At 35.5% G+C, this 16,599-nt stretch overlaps 1 protein-coding gene across 7 annotated transcripts in view; it reads left to right on the plus strand.

Moving 5' to 3' along the window:
- The window catches only part of NLGN4X (neuroligin 4 X-linked), a 195,968-nt gene extending 191,021 nt beyond the window's left edge, over nt 1-4,947 (plus strand). For all 7 annotated transcript variants that reach the window (XM_074907639.1, XM_074907646.1, XM_074907618.1 and 4 more), the window contains one exon: nt 43-4,947. In XM_074907639.1, the coding sequence (XP_074763740.1) occupies nt 43-892 (850 nt within the window). In that variant the 3' untranslated portion in view covers nt 893-4,947. The remainder of the gene's footprint in view (nt 1-42) is intronic.
- Nucleotides 4,948-16,599: the final 11,652 nt, after the last annotated feature.

Below are 16,599 nucleotides of genomic sequence, written 5' to 3' on the forward strand. Positions count from 1 at the left end.
TTTTTTTAAATTACTATATATTGCCTGTTTTTATTTTTGTAGAGATCCAAACCAGCCTGTTCCGCAGGACACAAAGTTCATCCACACGAAACCCAACCGCTTTGAAGAAGTGGCCTGGTCCAAATATAATCCTAAAGATCAGCTTTATCTGCATATTGGCCTGAAACCCCGAGTTCGTGACCACTACCGAGCAACAAAGGTTGCTTTCTGGTTGGAGCTTGTACCACACCTTCACAACCTGAATGAGATATTTCAGTATGTTTCCACAACAACTAAAGTCCCCCCTCCTGACATGACATCATTTCCTTATGTGACACGACGTTCTCCTGGTAAATTGTGGCCAGCCACCAAACGCCCAGCAATGACACCTGCCAACAATCCCAAACATTCAAAAGACACCCATAAAACAGCTCCAGAGGATACAACAGTTCTGATAGAAAACAAGCGAGATTACTCCACAGAGCTGAGCGTCACCATTGCTGTGGGGGCATCCTTGCTGTTCCTCAATATTTTAGCTTTTGCTGCATTATATTACAAGAAGGACAAGCGGCGTCACGAGACTCACAGGCGCCCTAGCCCCCAGAGGAACACAACCAACGATATTGCACACATACAGAACGAAGAGATTATGTCATTGCAGATGAAACAACTCGAACATGACCATGAGTGTGAATCGCTGCAGGCCCATGACACACTGAGACTAACCTGTCCGCCTGACTACACGCTTACTTTGAGAAGGTCCCCAGATGACATCCCGTTAATGACACCCAACACCATAACCATGATTCCAAATACATTAACAGGAATGCAACCTTTGCATACTTTCAACACCTTCAGTGGAGGACAAAACAGTACAAATTTGCCCCATGGACATTCGACCACTAGGGTATAGCTTAGCCGTTCCCCCTCTACCTTCACAAGCCACTTGGAAGAAAGAAAAAACAAAACAAACAAAAAAAAAAAAGAAGAGGAAAAAGTTATAATGCCATCCATTGAACACCTTGTCAAAATCTGAAGTAAAAACAAATAAAAGAGAAGGACAGTCATTATTTTCTTACTGATCCTTCCCACAGAAAACTCTGATGTTAAAGATCACCTACAAACCCTGTGAAATGTGAAAAGTGTACATTGCTGTTACGATACTGCTTTAAGATCTCAGCCACTTTGATTGAAAGTTGAGGCCAGAAGATGTCACTTAAAATGGTGTTTTGAGTGTAACAAGCAAAGCAGTCTTCTGGAACACAGCCAGTGACTGTACAGGTGTTTTGGTTTGGGTTGGGTTTTTTTAAATAAATAAAACAATAAAAAAAATTCTTTATGTGCCATACCATGAATGGCCCTTGTTAAAACAAAGACATCACCATGGGGCTTTTACCCAGCATATGAAGCTGTAATCCAGATGGGGGAAGTAGAATTTTATTATTAAAAACAAAAATGAAAAAAAAGAGGAGGACTGACTATGCAGTAAAATACGTATAGTTCTGTGCAAAGAGATGACTTGCCAGCCTGAACTATATTTAAAGAAACTTTGTAAAAATGTACATAGCTGTGAGTTTAAAAACAAACAAACAAAAATTAAGAAGCTTTTATTGATGTTTTCAGTTTGAAAAGAGCTTTTAGAAAGATTGTGCATTCGGTTGTGACCTATGTGTATATACATTAGTCATATCACCTCTGTTTCCTCCAAGCCCAAAGGAGGAATTTCTTCTTAATTACTAGTGGTAAACAAAAAACATGAATTTTTTCTAACATGTTTCATTTATACGAGGCCATGGTGTCATGCAGAGGATACAGTTGTCTGTGTGACCTGTGTATTTTCTCTTACAGGTTACACTAGTGCATGTTAAAGTATTCATAGGAGATTGTTGTTCTTTTCTGAAACTTTTTTTTCTATAATTTAATTTTGTGTTAGCCTTTGTTAAACTGCAACACAGCAATGGATTGGAAAATGAAAAAAAAAAATACACAAAGGAAATAATTACTATTTTAAGCTTGTTGAACTGAACAAAGAAACATCGAATGGTATATGTTCAGAGTCCAGTTTGTAGTTCTTGGTTATTGTGATACATTAGGAAGACTTTTGTGCCCTGACAAAAGCAAGGAAAGCCTGTGTTTTGATCAGCCTTGTCTGAGGAAAACTAGCTCTATATTCACCAGCAGTTGCAGCGGAATCTCAGCTGAGGAAGCACCTTCTTAGCTTTGCTATATGAAATAAAACCACATTTGAAAGTGGGGTATGGTGGGTTGATTGACTGTCTGATTTTTTAAAGTGTTCAGAAATGATCAGTGTGTAAAGAACTTGTCTGCCCAGTATCCTCTTCTGTGCTTGACAGCGTACCCGTCAGAAAATACTTGCTGATTTATTGCACAGCACTCCCATAGTCAGTGAACGTTATGGAGAGAGAAGCAGAGACGTCATCAGCTGTTCTGCATCTGAATAAAACTGAAAATCCCAGAGAGCATCACTCTCAGGAAGGGTAAAATTCTTAACTGATTATTCCCTTCTGCCCTTCCTTTATTAGGAAACCAGGGGCCAAGCAAAGCTATCAAAGGAACTTAGCAGTTTGATTCAAACAACTGATTTGAATGTGAAAAGCTAGAAATAAGTTATTGCAGATGAAGATTGCTTTATATTTTGTCTTTGAAAGTTCCTCCATCATTGAGAGATAGTAACCAAAGATGTTTGAACAAATTGGTCTGTACTTGAACATGATTATCCCAGATGTATTTTCTATTATTAATTCACAACTAAGCTGCATCAATATCATATGTCCCATAAATATCAAACACAAGATGCCTTGTACCTCTTCTTGCTTTCTATGCTTTTTGTTTTCTAATAAAATATATTGGAATAGTCACCCCTAAAAATAAAATCAAAGACAAAGTGATTCACTGAGGTCTATTCACCTGCACAACTCCTTGTTGTAGCAGCAGTAAAACAGATTCTGAATGAAAAAAAATAAAAAGAAAGTTAATGACATGATAGAAATGCAACATGTGGCTGACATAATCTTTTATCTGTAATAAATGCGCTATAAACCTGACCTGGATGCTCAGGTTGGAATGTGATGAAGCAACAACCTCAAACTACAACTAGTAGCAAGTCGCAAACTGGTTTTTTTCGCTGATCCATCACATAATATTGATTAATGCTGACTCTATACCAGGCCATTTCCACCACTTATGTAATGCCTCAGCTGAGATGAAGCAGTTCATGACTCTTAAAAAAAAGGTAAAAAAAAAAAAAAGAAAAAAAAAAAAGAAAAAAAAAAGGTGATGGTGCTTGGCATCATAATCAGTTGGGTATGTTTGTAATGTGAATTACAGTATTTGTTTAGTACTTCCAATTGTCTTCTGCTAGCAATATGTACAGTACTGTGTCAGGCTTGTGACATTTGGGTTAAAAAAAAAGTTCCTGTAAGTGAATGATTTTAGCTTTTAAAAGTAATTACAATCAAGTTGATTTAATAATTTGATACATCTGGACTGATGTATGATTTATAGAGGAAAGAGATTTATAGGGTCTTCATAGAATTCTATAATAATGATATCAAAATATACTTTGCAAACTGTAAAAGAAAAACAAAAGTACTTTCCCAGGCTTATATTCTTGACCTTAAGAGGCACACAGGGTTTAATGGTTTCTTTTGTTATTGTTTTGCAATTTTTTGTTTTTTGCCTTAAGTAATGATAGAAGATATATATGGCTGGACACATATGTATAAACTTTTCAGCAGCATTTTTAATAATAAAATATCACAGTATTTTCTAATGCTTTGTGCAAAGAACTACGTGTTCATCCTTTTGTGTAGAAAGTCTTTCAGAGGTGTGTTTTCTGCCCCATCTCCATTTCATTCCCTAATGTAAACAATGCCTTGATACACAGTACAAAAATATTAAAGTAACAGAGGTTGCACTTTTAAGTTAGCATTGAGTTTTCATGGCTTTTGTAGTTTTATAAGCCTGCCAGTAAAAGGAAAGAAGCGCAATGAAGATATAAGAGAATAAGCTCCATATATTTATTACCTGTATGCACTGCAACTCCCATTGAAGCAATGGTTTAATTGTTCTGTTAGTATTTTCTGTAGCGCTAAAAACAACTTAGGTAAGCAGCTTCCCATATTACTGTATAGCTTAGCAGCTGAAAAATGTATCTTCCAAATTAGGGATCAAAATAATTCAGATAAATCTAACACATCCAGCCTCCATGAGTAAATATACTTTCATTTTATATTTAAAATTTAAATAAATAATGAGTTTTGTTAGAAAAAATATGTAGGAGTAGCAATATAAGTTACTCATATATATTTAAGGGATTTACATATATTGCAGGTATGTTAATATCATTCTTCCTTCAAAAGCTGAGTAAGTAATATAGTTTGTTCTTTTATGCTGTTAAATTCCATTTACAAGCCAGGTTTCCTTTCACTGGAAAGGTACATAGACATTTTAGTAATTTGAGCTGGGTATCGTTAGCTTTCTGTAACTATTCAGCTGAATAGAGGTACTAACAATAACGTTTGATGAATTTTGAGCATATTGTTGAAGAGTATTTGCAAAAAGCAAATTCTGAATGATTCATACCAGATTTTTGATATGAAGAATCAAGCTTCTGAGATAGAAACATATTATGTGCCTACTGACCTAATCAAGCAGCTTGAATTTTGAATATTGAATTTGTATATAAAGCTTTTGCAAATAAACTGCAGATTTAGAATTGTTCAGTAAATATGTTTAATTACAGGTACACTTCAAAATTCCACAGCTTGCTCTGAGATAATTCTTACACAAGAGAAGGGGTTACAACTGTGTCATTTCTGTGAACTGTTCACCTTAAATTGCTGGGTGAACTGAATAAATAACCTTCATTTCAGTTAATCAATTTCACATTAAAAAAAAAAAGAAAAGCTTCAGAAGTTTGTTCATGTTAACTAAATATTGTGTTGTTTTATTTCTTTACTGTCTGAAATATAAATCTGCAGATTAGTATGTTCCTATTTTGACTTTGCTAAGCGTATGACAATTTAATGGTATTTAATATCACATAAAAATCATATGAAATAATACCATAACAATTATGTGCTTGTCTCAGATTTGTAGTTTTACATTTGTATTATTTAATTATTGTCAACTGTTTTTCATATTTTCATCTACAGCTGTTTGACATTACAAACCTCATCAGCATGAATATATCCAGAGGCCATTAACAGCTGGTAAAAACTGGGATTTTCATCCCATTAGAAATTATGATATTATGTATTTAATATCATAATATGTTAAGATGCTTATCAGCACCTCAAATTTGACTAAAAAGCAAGATGCTATCCTTTTATTAATGCAAATAAAAAATAAGGAAGGGGTTTGGAAATGTCTAAACATCTTGTCTGAGCTGTAGAATAAAAAAATAATCACTTCACTTCGGGATGAAGTTTTGATTCAAACCATTTTGTTTGATGTTCCACCAAGGTCCTCACTGTGTCATCTAAAAGTTATGTTTCAAGGGATTTATGCTTTCTCAGTCTTTCAAAGCCCACCCGGACTATCCAAATTTTACTGAGGTAAAGAAGCCCAGATCACTCAGGGATGACGTAGACACAGTTCAGTCAGAAAATCAAGACCAGAAAAGAATTTTGTCATAAACCAAGTGAACTTCAGCTCTCCTGAGACACAGTGGCAATTAAGGAGAATATACATAAATATTCCAGCAATTCAAATGTAAAATAAGCATGTAATAAATCAGGTACATTCCATTTTTTTCAATGGAAAGTTGACACATTTTTGCAATACCTACATTTCCCCAAATTAATTTTCCACCCCTTCCCCACAAAGAATAGCAAAACGTTTCCAGCCAGTGCTAGTCACTTCTGCAATATCCACTTATGTGAGAAATGAAATAGATGACATCTTTTTGTTTTCCATCCTACATGAAGACCCTCAAGCATAGAAAGTTCTTCCTCTAGTGCCTTTTATCAGGGATTATAGGTTATCAAGATGCTTCAGAATAGTTCCATTCTCCGAAGTCCAGGTTTAAATAAAAGGCAAAAGCCAGACACCGAACTGGTATATATCAACTTTGTCTTAGACTAGACAGCAACGTTTTGTTTCACTCCAACAGCCAGAAATATTGCACAAAAATATAGTGAACTTTATCTATGTTTTATTTTGAAAATATTGCATTTTTGGAGACCACTTTCTCTTTTTTCAGCTTTTGACAACTGTTGTCTTGCTTTTTTCTATACCTAACTCACAGCCCTCCCTCATTTCATGTCATGTCATATCTTTTATCACTATTTAATCAGATACTTCCTCAAGAGGTACAGATATGTTTTCATGTGGGGCTTTTTCTATTACAGCAGTTAAGTTTGGCCCCAGATTTGTTTAATTTATGTGCTGTATGACTGTGAGAGATCATTTTTCATCTGACATTTTCCTTGCTGCTTTTAGTGTTAAAAAAGTTCCACTGAAGGAATATTTACATGACAGTATTCATCATCCTTGAAATGCATCAATCTCTATGGCTGTCTGCACTTTGTGCCAGCCCAACAGCTTTGATTTGTCACAGTGTATGTCTTAGTGGGAAGTGTCAGCTTGGAGCCAGGCTCTCTTGTTACTCTGCAGTTTTTATTGTTATTATTCACTGCTGGCATTCATTTCTTTTCTATATTGATCTTTGATCTAGGATAAATTAAATTAGTCTGTCATTATATTCCACAGCAAGATTTCCCAAACCCTAAAAGGTCTTTGTTCTTAATTCTTGTTTAGGTACAGCTAATTACACTGTAACATCAAAATGTAGAATCCTTTCTAAGACAATTTATATTTTGTGATTTTCCCATCAGTGCAAAGTAATAGGGGGCTGGCACAGCTAACCTTGTATGACAAGAATTCATGGTATACTGCCTTCCACGTGGTTGGCACCTGTGTCACACATCTGGGGAAATAAATACAATTGACACTTTCATGCATAAAAATTTCATCACATCATGTCAAAGGTAAGCAAGACCTAAAGTAAAATTAATAGAAACTAGTGATACAGAGGATCACACTCTGGTATCCTGCACTGGTGGCTATTTTGTGAAGGCAACAGTTTGCAGGTCAATAGAGAGCAGCTGCATGAGTGCTTAGTACACTTCAGTCACTGGGTATCTTACTTGAGAAGCTAGAGTGGAATTTGGATTTGAGGAAATGAAGATGATATTGCAAAAGTATTTTTAATGGAGTTTGTGCTTTCGAGAAAGCCTATAAGCAACCACAAAGAAACTGCAGAAAGAATGGTTGAAAATAAATGGGAATCGGATGCAAATTGTTTCTAAGTGAATTTGACAGGAAGAAATATGATACCATGTGATATGATATGGCCTTAAAATAATGTGATGGATTTCTTCTGTGTGAAGGGCCAACAGAAAAAAAAAAAAAAAAAAAAAAAGACAAGTATCTCAAAGGATCCATTTTTACAGGGACTAGTCAAATTAAATCACTGCAGATAATGAGATTATAATGGGACTTTGAACAGAGATGTTGTTTCATAATGCTATACCATATGGATTTAGATATGTTGAACATAATCTACAGTGCTCATCTGGGTATTGAAAAGTATAAAATTAGATCCCAAGATGTCCTAGTTTAGCCAGACAACTGTGCTTCCATGTTAGATAACACAGTAAAGTGAAATGCGCACATGTATCAGAGAAAAACAAGAGAAACATTCAACTCATTTTATTCCAAGGCAAAGTTCCAGATTCAGTAAATAGGGAATAATAACAATACAAGCCAAGCACAGGTCCTGCCTGGAGAACTATTTTGCATGTAGAGGCCAACGGAGTGATTATGCTCCAAGTGTGCATTTTTCATTACTTTTCTGGAGGGAGGTGGGTGAGTGCAACATGGAGAGGGAAGGTCCCTGGAATATGCTGCATTACAGTAATCACTGGCCCTTGCACCCTCAAAAATTACTGAAAATGGTTACATGTTAGATGTCCCTCTAAGGTGGACCTGAGACCAAGAAACAAGGAATAGGAACTGTTTGCCTATTAGCATTTTTTTCTCTTCTCAGTGAAGGGCAATTGGGAAGAAGTAAGGGAAGAGCAATGTGCTGCCAGCCTTCCCCAGTACTCAGGGAAGAGCCAGCCAAACTCCTCATTCAGTTTTCAGTTGGGCTGCCAGCTGCAAAAAAGGCAATGGAGGCACTCAAGAAGCAGTGGTCAGGGAGGGAGTTGCTGAAGATGAGACAACAGTCACTTTGCTGACCTGATTTTTGAAGCTTGAATGCCTCTCTCTCCCCCATTATAATGGGCTTATTAAAAAATTTCTATATTGCTCCCCAGATTGTTGATTCTACACCATTATTTTAGCAGAAAATCAGTAAGATTACGATTAAAAGTGAATCAAATGAAAATTTCATTACCAAAAATTAAAGCTCCAGAATGTGTAAGAGAAGTAGTACTCAGTGTTGCTTGAATCTTGTGATATAACTGCAGGTATATCATTATATCTCCAAATCAGACCCTGACAATAAGTTTTGATGGAGGCACTAAGATAAATCATCAGGTGTATATGCACATAGCTAGGATGTGATGTTTCATTTGCAACAGCTCTATAAATTGCTGCTTCAATAAACAGTAAATTTGAAGTTACTTACCTGTTCTTGCTGAGTCTGTGGGATGTGAAGTAATATATACCAAGGACATATGGAACAACTGCTCTCAGACCTGCAGCACACAGCTAAAGAAAAATGAAGATGTAAGTTGCTGGAACTTTGAACAGTTGAGACCTGTATCAGGAACCTGGTTTTCTTCAGCTCCTGTTACCGAGACACCATCCAGATCTTATGTGTGATGAATTTTCCTGTGGAGTACTGTTTTTTCCTCCAGAAGGCTGCCATGTAACTGGGAACTAACACAGATTGAAAACAAAAAAATACCTCCTCAGGGTGGTGATAATATCTCAGTGACTGCCTGATCTCTGCAGAGCAGGTTTACAAACTTCCTTGGCACTCAGCAGATTAATAACAGATGACCAATAAGAAATGGAAAAAATATATTCAGTAAGTACCATGTGAGGGGTAATACCAACTACAAAACAGAAATGCAGATAATTTCTGTTAATAAGATCATGGCAGTTTAGAAGGACTTCAGCAATTTCCAAAAATCCTTATGAATCTGGCATATGATATTTAATAATCTGGAGGCTGTGGGTAATCCTGGAGGAATAGGTAAACACTAAAAAGCACAGATGTGTGCATTCATACTAAATGACCATAATTCTCCATTTTGATCTCAAGATCTGGTCTCATCTTTATTTGTCACCTGGAATTATTTGGTTTTGTGCCTTTTTGCATAGTTGTGGAGTTTACACATTCTGAATTTGTAGCTTTACTGTCACCTTTGCTTTCCTTAAAAACAAAGTAATTAATGGGAAAAATGATCACATTTTAGTCATCTCAGTGATTGCCTGAAGCATTAAAGTTGTTCGAGAGACAACATGTTTGATCATACAGCTTTTTGTAACTGTCAGATTCTTACTGATCTTTATCCCTGTAAGTGAATTCTTTCTCATTTTCCAAATGATACCTTTATAAGTAGGTGAGATATCACTGTCCCTTTTAATTTCACAGAAACATTTGCTTTAGGTCCAAAGCAGATGACTAATTATGACTTTTTGTATTGTTATCTTTTCCAGCTGTTAAGAAAACAAAGTTGAGGTATAACAGCATTTTTTTCTTTCTTGATGGGGTGAAGTCTCATCCAACTTGACATTTCTTAAAACTGTAGTATTTCTCTTCAGGAGGAATTTAGAAATATAAAACAAATGCAAACTGATTCAAAGAGGTAAACAAGAACATTTGGGGTTTTTTAAATAAAGTAGAAAATTTTAATTTATGAGAAAAATAAACCAAACTGTATTGCTTTTACTTCTGGGATTATTCTATGCCTCCACAACCTTAGCAACTGGTTTCAGAGAATTTTCTGCATTACAAGCTCTGTAATGTTGTGAAAATATGAAAACAATATAATTTTATAGGATACTTAATTTGGGCAAAGAAGGTTTTTGGTAGATATACGATTTCAATTATTTTAATAGGCAATATAATGATTTTTGTGCAAATACAGAACCGTTGTAGGAATTCTTGGTAACTGAGGTTTTTGTGATCTAGAAGCCTACATATTTAGATATCTGGGATGTATTTTCACATCTATCTATATGTGCAGGTATAATTATGACATATGGTTATTAACTTGGTTATGCTTATTATGACATCTATGGTTATTAACTGCTTCCTTGCTGCCAGTTTTCAGTGTCAGAATATAAAAACTGTTTTCAATTGGTTACGAGTCAGAGAATGTGAAAAATACCAATGCATTTCACAGATATTTTGGAACTGGTCCTTTTAAACACTTTTTTTTTGTCCTAGAGCTATATAAAAGCTTTTACTCAGAAGACGCGTACACAAATGTAACTGAGGGAAAGGTGAGAAGATAACTTGTCTATTTTCACTCACTTGGTGAAAATAACTCCTCAGCTGCAATAATTCTGTTGCAGAATCTAGTCCTCAGTTGTTCCTCAGAGAAAAAAGAATGAATCCCATTCATCTGTGAAAAATGAGGTTACAGAAACGTGGGTAAAAGCGACTGATGCCAAATGGAGAGAGCCGAGTCAGGAGAATGACAGGAGCTACAAAAAAAATGTGGCTGTTAATCACGGATGTATGAGGAGGACCTGGGAAATGATCTGAGCCTGAATCGACTGAACTCGGAGTTCAGGAGAAGAAAAGTATTAACCGGAAACCAGGAGGAGAAAAGAAACTGAAAGCACGTAATACTGAGAGTAAAATTTCAGAAAATAGTGCACAGGACAAAGAAGTAATACTGGACTGCCAAGGTGTGTTTGCATTAGTATTTTTATTTGGATCAGGAATACACTGTTAAAGGAAATCTCCCAATCCCTGTTTATCATACTTTCCTCACGAACTAAACTTTGGTGTGCATTACAAGCAATCTTGGAGCAGATGAGCTGGATTCCTTTTGCAGGTATATACTGAAAGATGTGGTCTAGGAGTGCACCCCATGCCTCCAAGCAAACCACTAAGATTTGTGGATACAAACTATTTTCTGACACTTCCCCACAGACCTGGCACCAGTCCTTGTCCCTCTTGTATTTAATATGCTAGTGATTTAGCAATATGGCCTGTGGGTATAAAATGATAGGCTTTTCCCAGCACATGAAGGCTAACTCATCCTGTTAACTTCAGTTCATGGCACGGTGCCTTTGAGTTCAGTCCCAAAATGCATCCCAAACTGCCAAGTCATTTACAAACATTCATTTTCAAATTCTGCTCAACACTATTAAAAAAGGGAAAGGACAGGTCCACCATTGACTTTGCATATCAGATTATACTGACAAAAGGATATTTCTTTTATCTTTTCCTATAAATAAAGCAGGGACACATTTAATACCACATTTAATGCTGGTCTTGGTGGTTTGAGGGTTCAGCAGTGCACTAAATTTACTTGTTGTCCATTTTAGAACCTGAAATCTTTTCTTAAATATTTTAGTGAGAAAATATGCACTCTTTGTATTATGCTGTATGTTCTTAATACTGACCAAAAATGCCAACCACATGTGGATGATGGGAATGGACATACACAACATAAATTTTTTTTAAAGAAAAGCTTCGCAACTTTAAAGGGCTCTCATTTTCTGAATGCCTCATTTATTTTAATCATTTTGTATTACCAAATCTAGGCACTGCCTAACATAATTTTTTAATAAGCATTCTTTTACTCACTTTGTTAATTATTTTCATTACAAGATCTAGGGGAATGAATTATGAATTTCAGTGTTAGATTGCATGGTTCTTCCCTGCTTCCATCTTCTTAAGTAAATATTACAGACATGAACAACAGATCTGTCTCTCCACTCTGAAAATGGAACAGATAAGTATCTTTCTCGTTTCTCTTCTGTACCAGGCATAGTGAGGATTTTCATGTCAAAGCTGGACTTTTTATTATTTCAGTCTTGAATATTCCAGTTACAAGCTCCTGTGTTTAACTAAGAAAGTCACACAGAACAACATATGCTTTCCATACTTCCATGACAATTCTGATATCAGATCAAATGAGAGAACTCCTGGCACATGTCGTCTTGTACTGCTAAGCGTAAACTCTGAGATTTTCTGATTTTAAAGGTATGTAGATACATACCTCTTTCAATACATAAGTTAACTTGCAGCAGCCTCTTTTTGTAAAAACAAATAAATCAGAAACTCTAATCCAAAATATTTACATATTTATGAATGATAAAACTATAAAAGGCATCCTAATCTTTGAGAAAACAAAACTTGCACCTAACACTCAATCTGATCCACATCACATACCATAGCCACCAAAGACAGGTATTCTATGTTCTTCAGAAGTAAAAATTAACAGAACCATTTTTATAATAGATTCTTCATGTTGAGTAAAATAGAGATTAAGTCTGATTAAATTCAAAGTTTTTAAACATGGCATTTTAAATCTCATTTAATTTCTCATTTCCTCTTTTTTATCTACTGAATAATCATTAGCTTAAACTTCTAAAGGTACTAAAGACTTCCTATACATGTGAATCTTTAGCAGAATTTATAAAAAATCACCCATCAATCTAAGAATCAAAGTAAAAGAGCCATTTACATAGAGTTATCATGTTTTATACTCTTTGAAAAAATGTATGAATTAAAAAAAAATTCCATTGTCATTTTGTTGAAAAATAAATTTTAACCTAAAGTAATATAGCTGCACTGAGTTTTTAATGCAGCTGTGAATGGAGTCAGAACATCAAATTATCTTGATTAAGAAAAATATCTTATGTTTCATTTTAGCAAATATATCTCTCCATGCAAAATTTTAGGATTACAGGGACTAAAAGTGCAATTTGCATAAAGTAATTTCAAATCAAGCAACACAGTTAAACAGGAGTATCCTCAAACCTGAGAAAAATACTTTCTTTTCTTTATCTATTTTATTTCCTTTATATACCTTATTCTTCATATATTTTATATTCTTGATATATACTTTAATTATTTTGATATTATTTAAATATTTTCTTTATTGAACAGTATACTTGATGGTTTTAATCATGGGTTTATGTAAAAAGTGTGGAGTATTGTAATGCCTCCCATAAAAGCTGAAGTCATGACAATTGTTGTATATTGTCCAAGAAGATTTGACCCTCAAACAGCAAAGTTTATGCTGTGGAGATATTTTATTTTCTGAAACTCTTTAAATATTTCTGGGATATCGTATTTGCAGCCCCTGCAAACACATTAGCCATAGTAGAATAAGAAACATTTATATTCCATCTATATGTATGAAAAAGCCCCTTTAATAAAAACATATGTAGTTATTTAGAAGAAAAGCAAACCTATTTATTTTTATAAGACATTCCAAGAAAATCAGAACTTCTTTATCTGGTTGTCAACATGGGTTTGCTTTTCATATACCAATGCTCTATCACAATAAAATAATCTGGAATGATTAAAGCTCCTTATCTCTTAAGCATTATTAAGAGGAAGCAGATAATAACATTGTTCTAAAGGAGGCAGCGAAAACTGTCCTTGTAAACTGAAAGTGGAGTTTGCAAACATGAGATGGAAAAACATTCTCTACAGATGTTCAGAAATGTATGTTCCCATAAAGAAAATGTTGAAGCTGTTGTTTTATTTCTGTTGAAGCTTTGGGAAAACATGGACATTCTTTAATTCTCTCTCATTATTAATAGCTTTTTCCATGGCGCTTAATATCAACAAATCACATGATCTGCACACTGAAATATCTGATATTTAAATACTTCAGGGCACAGTGATTTGCAGATTTAGGAAATATAGATATTAGTATAACAGTCTTAGGGATTTAGGAAATTGCCTCTTACTGACTGGTTCCTTGTTCATAAATAAACAAGATTATTGCACCAGGCAAATGCAATTCCTTCTTCCTGTTCAGCTGGTCAGGCTGGGAATAGGAGGAGGACTAGAATACATTCCACAGCTCAGCACTGCTTCATTCTAGTTCAACTGCAACCATCCCTCCATCAACCATCCTTTAAGCTTCATTCACACCTGTCAATGAAGAAGTAGCTTTCCGATTTCTGCTCTATTTACTCTGCTAAAACCTAGCCTTAGAATAAAGAATAATGAGATAGGGGATGGAGAGTGTCACTACAGTTCTGTCACTCTGAAGTCATTCAGTTATCAAGAAGAAAAGGAAGAATGGCAAAATGTAAAAGGAGAGTGAATCCCAGGGAGAAGATCCACCTATGGAGGAGGTAGGAGCAGAATAGATATGGCACTGTGTCTGGGGAAAGAGATGCTGGAGCAGAAAAGATGAAGGGCTGTGGTCTAGAGTGTATAGACCCAAAGATAAAACTGATGGAGAAATTGAGAGGGCAAGATTGACTTGGTGTTTAGGTAAAGAATTAGTTTTAGTAGATATCTGATGTTTTTTTCAGACTACTGTAAGCACAAAGCTTTATGTACTTGCAGAAGGTTAAAAAAAAAAAAATAATTAAAAAATCCTATTTATGCCCAGCTCTGATTGGAACAGTGAGTTTCATCATGAAATCCTGGAAGCTTTAAGACATAAGTGTATGCAGAGTGGGACTAGAACCACACCAACATCTGGATAGTTTCATGGCATTGCAGCTGTAGTGGTTTTCCCTGGCATCAAGCAAAAAAAGTGATCCAGCAATGCACAGATTTCATCTAGCAGACCAGTCTGCGTGTACATGGTCTTCAGCATCGCAGACTAGGCAGACTTTCTCTGTGGTTTTCATACTCAGTGAATCACTTTTCTATTGGCCTGTTCCGCCAATAGTAATTGAAATGGCCACAAGGACTTCTGGGAGAGGAATTGAAAATGGAAGTTACAGTCATGGAATGCCTGTATCAAGTATCTCTAAAGCAGCGTTCTCTGACCTCAGTATTTGTGCTGAAATTTCGCAATGCAAAAGAAACTGCTTTATGACATAAAAACTCAGAATAGGGTTTATATTTACAGGGGTGTGATAATGGCCATGCATAGCGAAGCAGAATAATGAAAAACAGTGTATGAGAGAGATCATGAGGGGGATAACTATTAGAAAATATTACATACAACAAGACAAGGAACACCAGAAATAAATAAAATAGCATCAGATAAACAATGGGGCTGAAAAAAGATCTTGTATTCATTCTCTTACATTTAGGTACCTGTTATAGAATTATTATGCAGAGGGGTGTAATTTCTGTGTTATAAATCTGATACTGTCTACATAGTAGCTATAGCAGTAATGGGCATCAGAGGCTTGTGAAATGTAGATACTGTGAGAAGATGCAAATGCAATAATATTGTGAAAAATGCATATATTCCCACATTATAAATGATATAGACGTGTCAGTTCCGGCATTTTCTACAAAACACAGACTGTTTTGATTCTCATTTCTTATGGTAACTTGTGGGGTTAGTTGGTGAGTCTACAATGGCACAGTCTGAGTCTTCCATAGAAAAGGTGAGTGACTACAACCGAAAGATGAAAAAAGTAATTTTTGTTCATTCTAGAAAATAAGATAGTGTGTTCTATCCAGATTTTTTCTTCTAAACATACAGGTGAATATCTTAATGTGCCTTCATCATCACAGTGCATTCTTTTCTCAAGTTGTAAAACATTGTCTTCTACATAATCCACTACTGAAAGCCAGCTATTCCAGCACACACTTTGTGATTAATAAAATCAGCATTCACATTTCAAATATATATTTTTTTTATCTTTCAAATACTGAATTGTGGAACATTTCAGTGGAAGAGGAAATACCTGGTCCCTTCTTCCTGTACTGTATTTCATTTTGTCACTGTTCTGAGAAAAAAAAAAAAAAAAAAAAAGAGATGAAAAATTAATATCTGGCAAAGTGCTTCACCCACAAGGCTGTGCTATGGAACTAGTATATAACTGTCCTGCCCTTCTTCCTCCCCCTCCATGCACACATATAGAGGTACACATTTTAGCCTGAGCCTTGGGGGAGCCGGATAGAGCGTGAATGTAGAATACATTCAGAGGCAGTTTGTGCATAAGGTACGTGACTTCATTTTGCCTGGCTTGCTCACTCTCTTCCAATAACTGCCTCAGGGGATCTACTAGATGGGTCCTCAGGTGCTCCTTGGCCCAGTGCCAGGCCATGACCTGTGAGGAGCAAAAGCAACCCTTTGCTCTCTTGACCATTTCTAGGAGAAGAATTCATTGACTCATGCACCTACAATCACAGTCAGTTACCTGGACATCATTCTCAAGCAGTAGAAGGTCTAACATGGTGGAATAGCAAAACACTATACCAGAGAGAATGGACTGAATGAAGAATAACATCCTCAAGTACAAAGAGGCATCTTATGCTGTGATGAGATGCCAATAACGTTGTAGTGCTCTGTCAAGGGTTCTCTTGGCCACAGTTTATAGTTGAGAAAACTCCCCCCTACCTCCCTAAGAGGATGAAAGTAATAATACGTTAAATTTGACTACTTTGAAAATACCTTATTTCAACACCTCCTCTTTTTATATTACATTTAAATATGTGCTTCAGGATTAGAGTCTGTTAAC

This window comes from Athene noctua, chromosome 1, assembly GCF_965140245.1.
Source record: "Athene noctua chromosome 1, bAthNoc1.hap1.1, whole genome shotgun sequence".
NCBI lineage: Eukaryota > Metazoa > Chordata > Aves > Strigiformes > Strigidae > Athene > Athene noctua.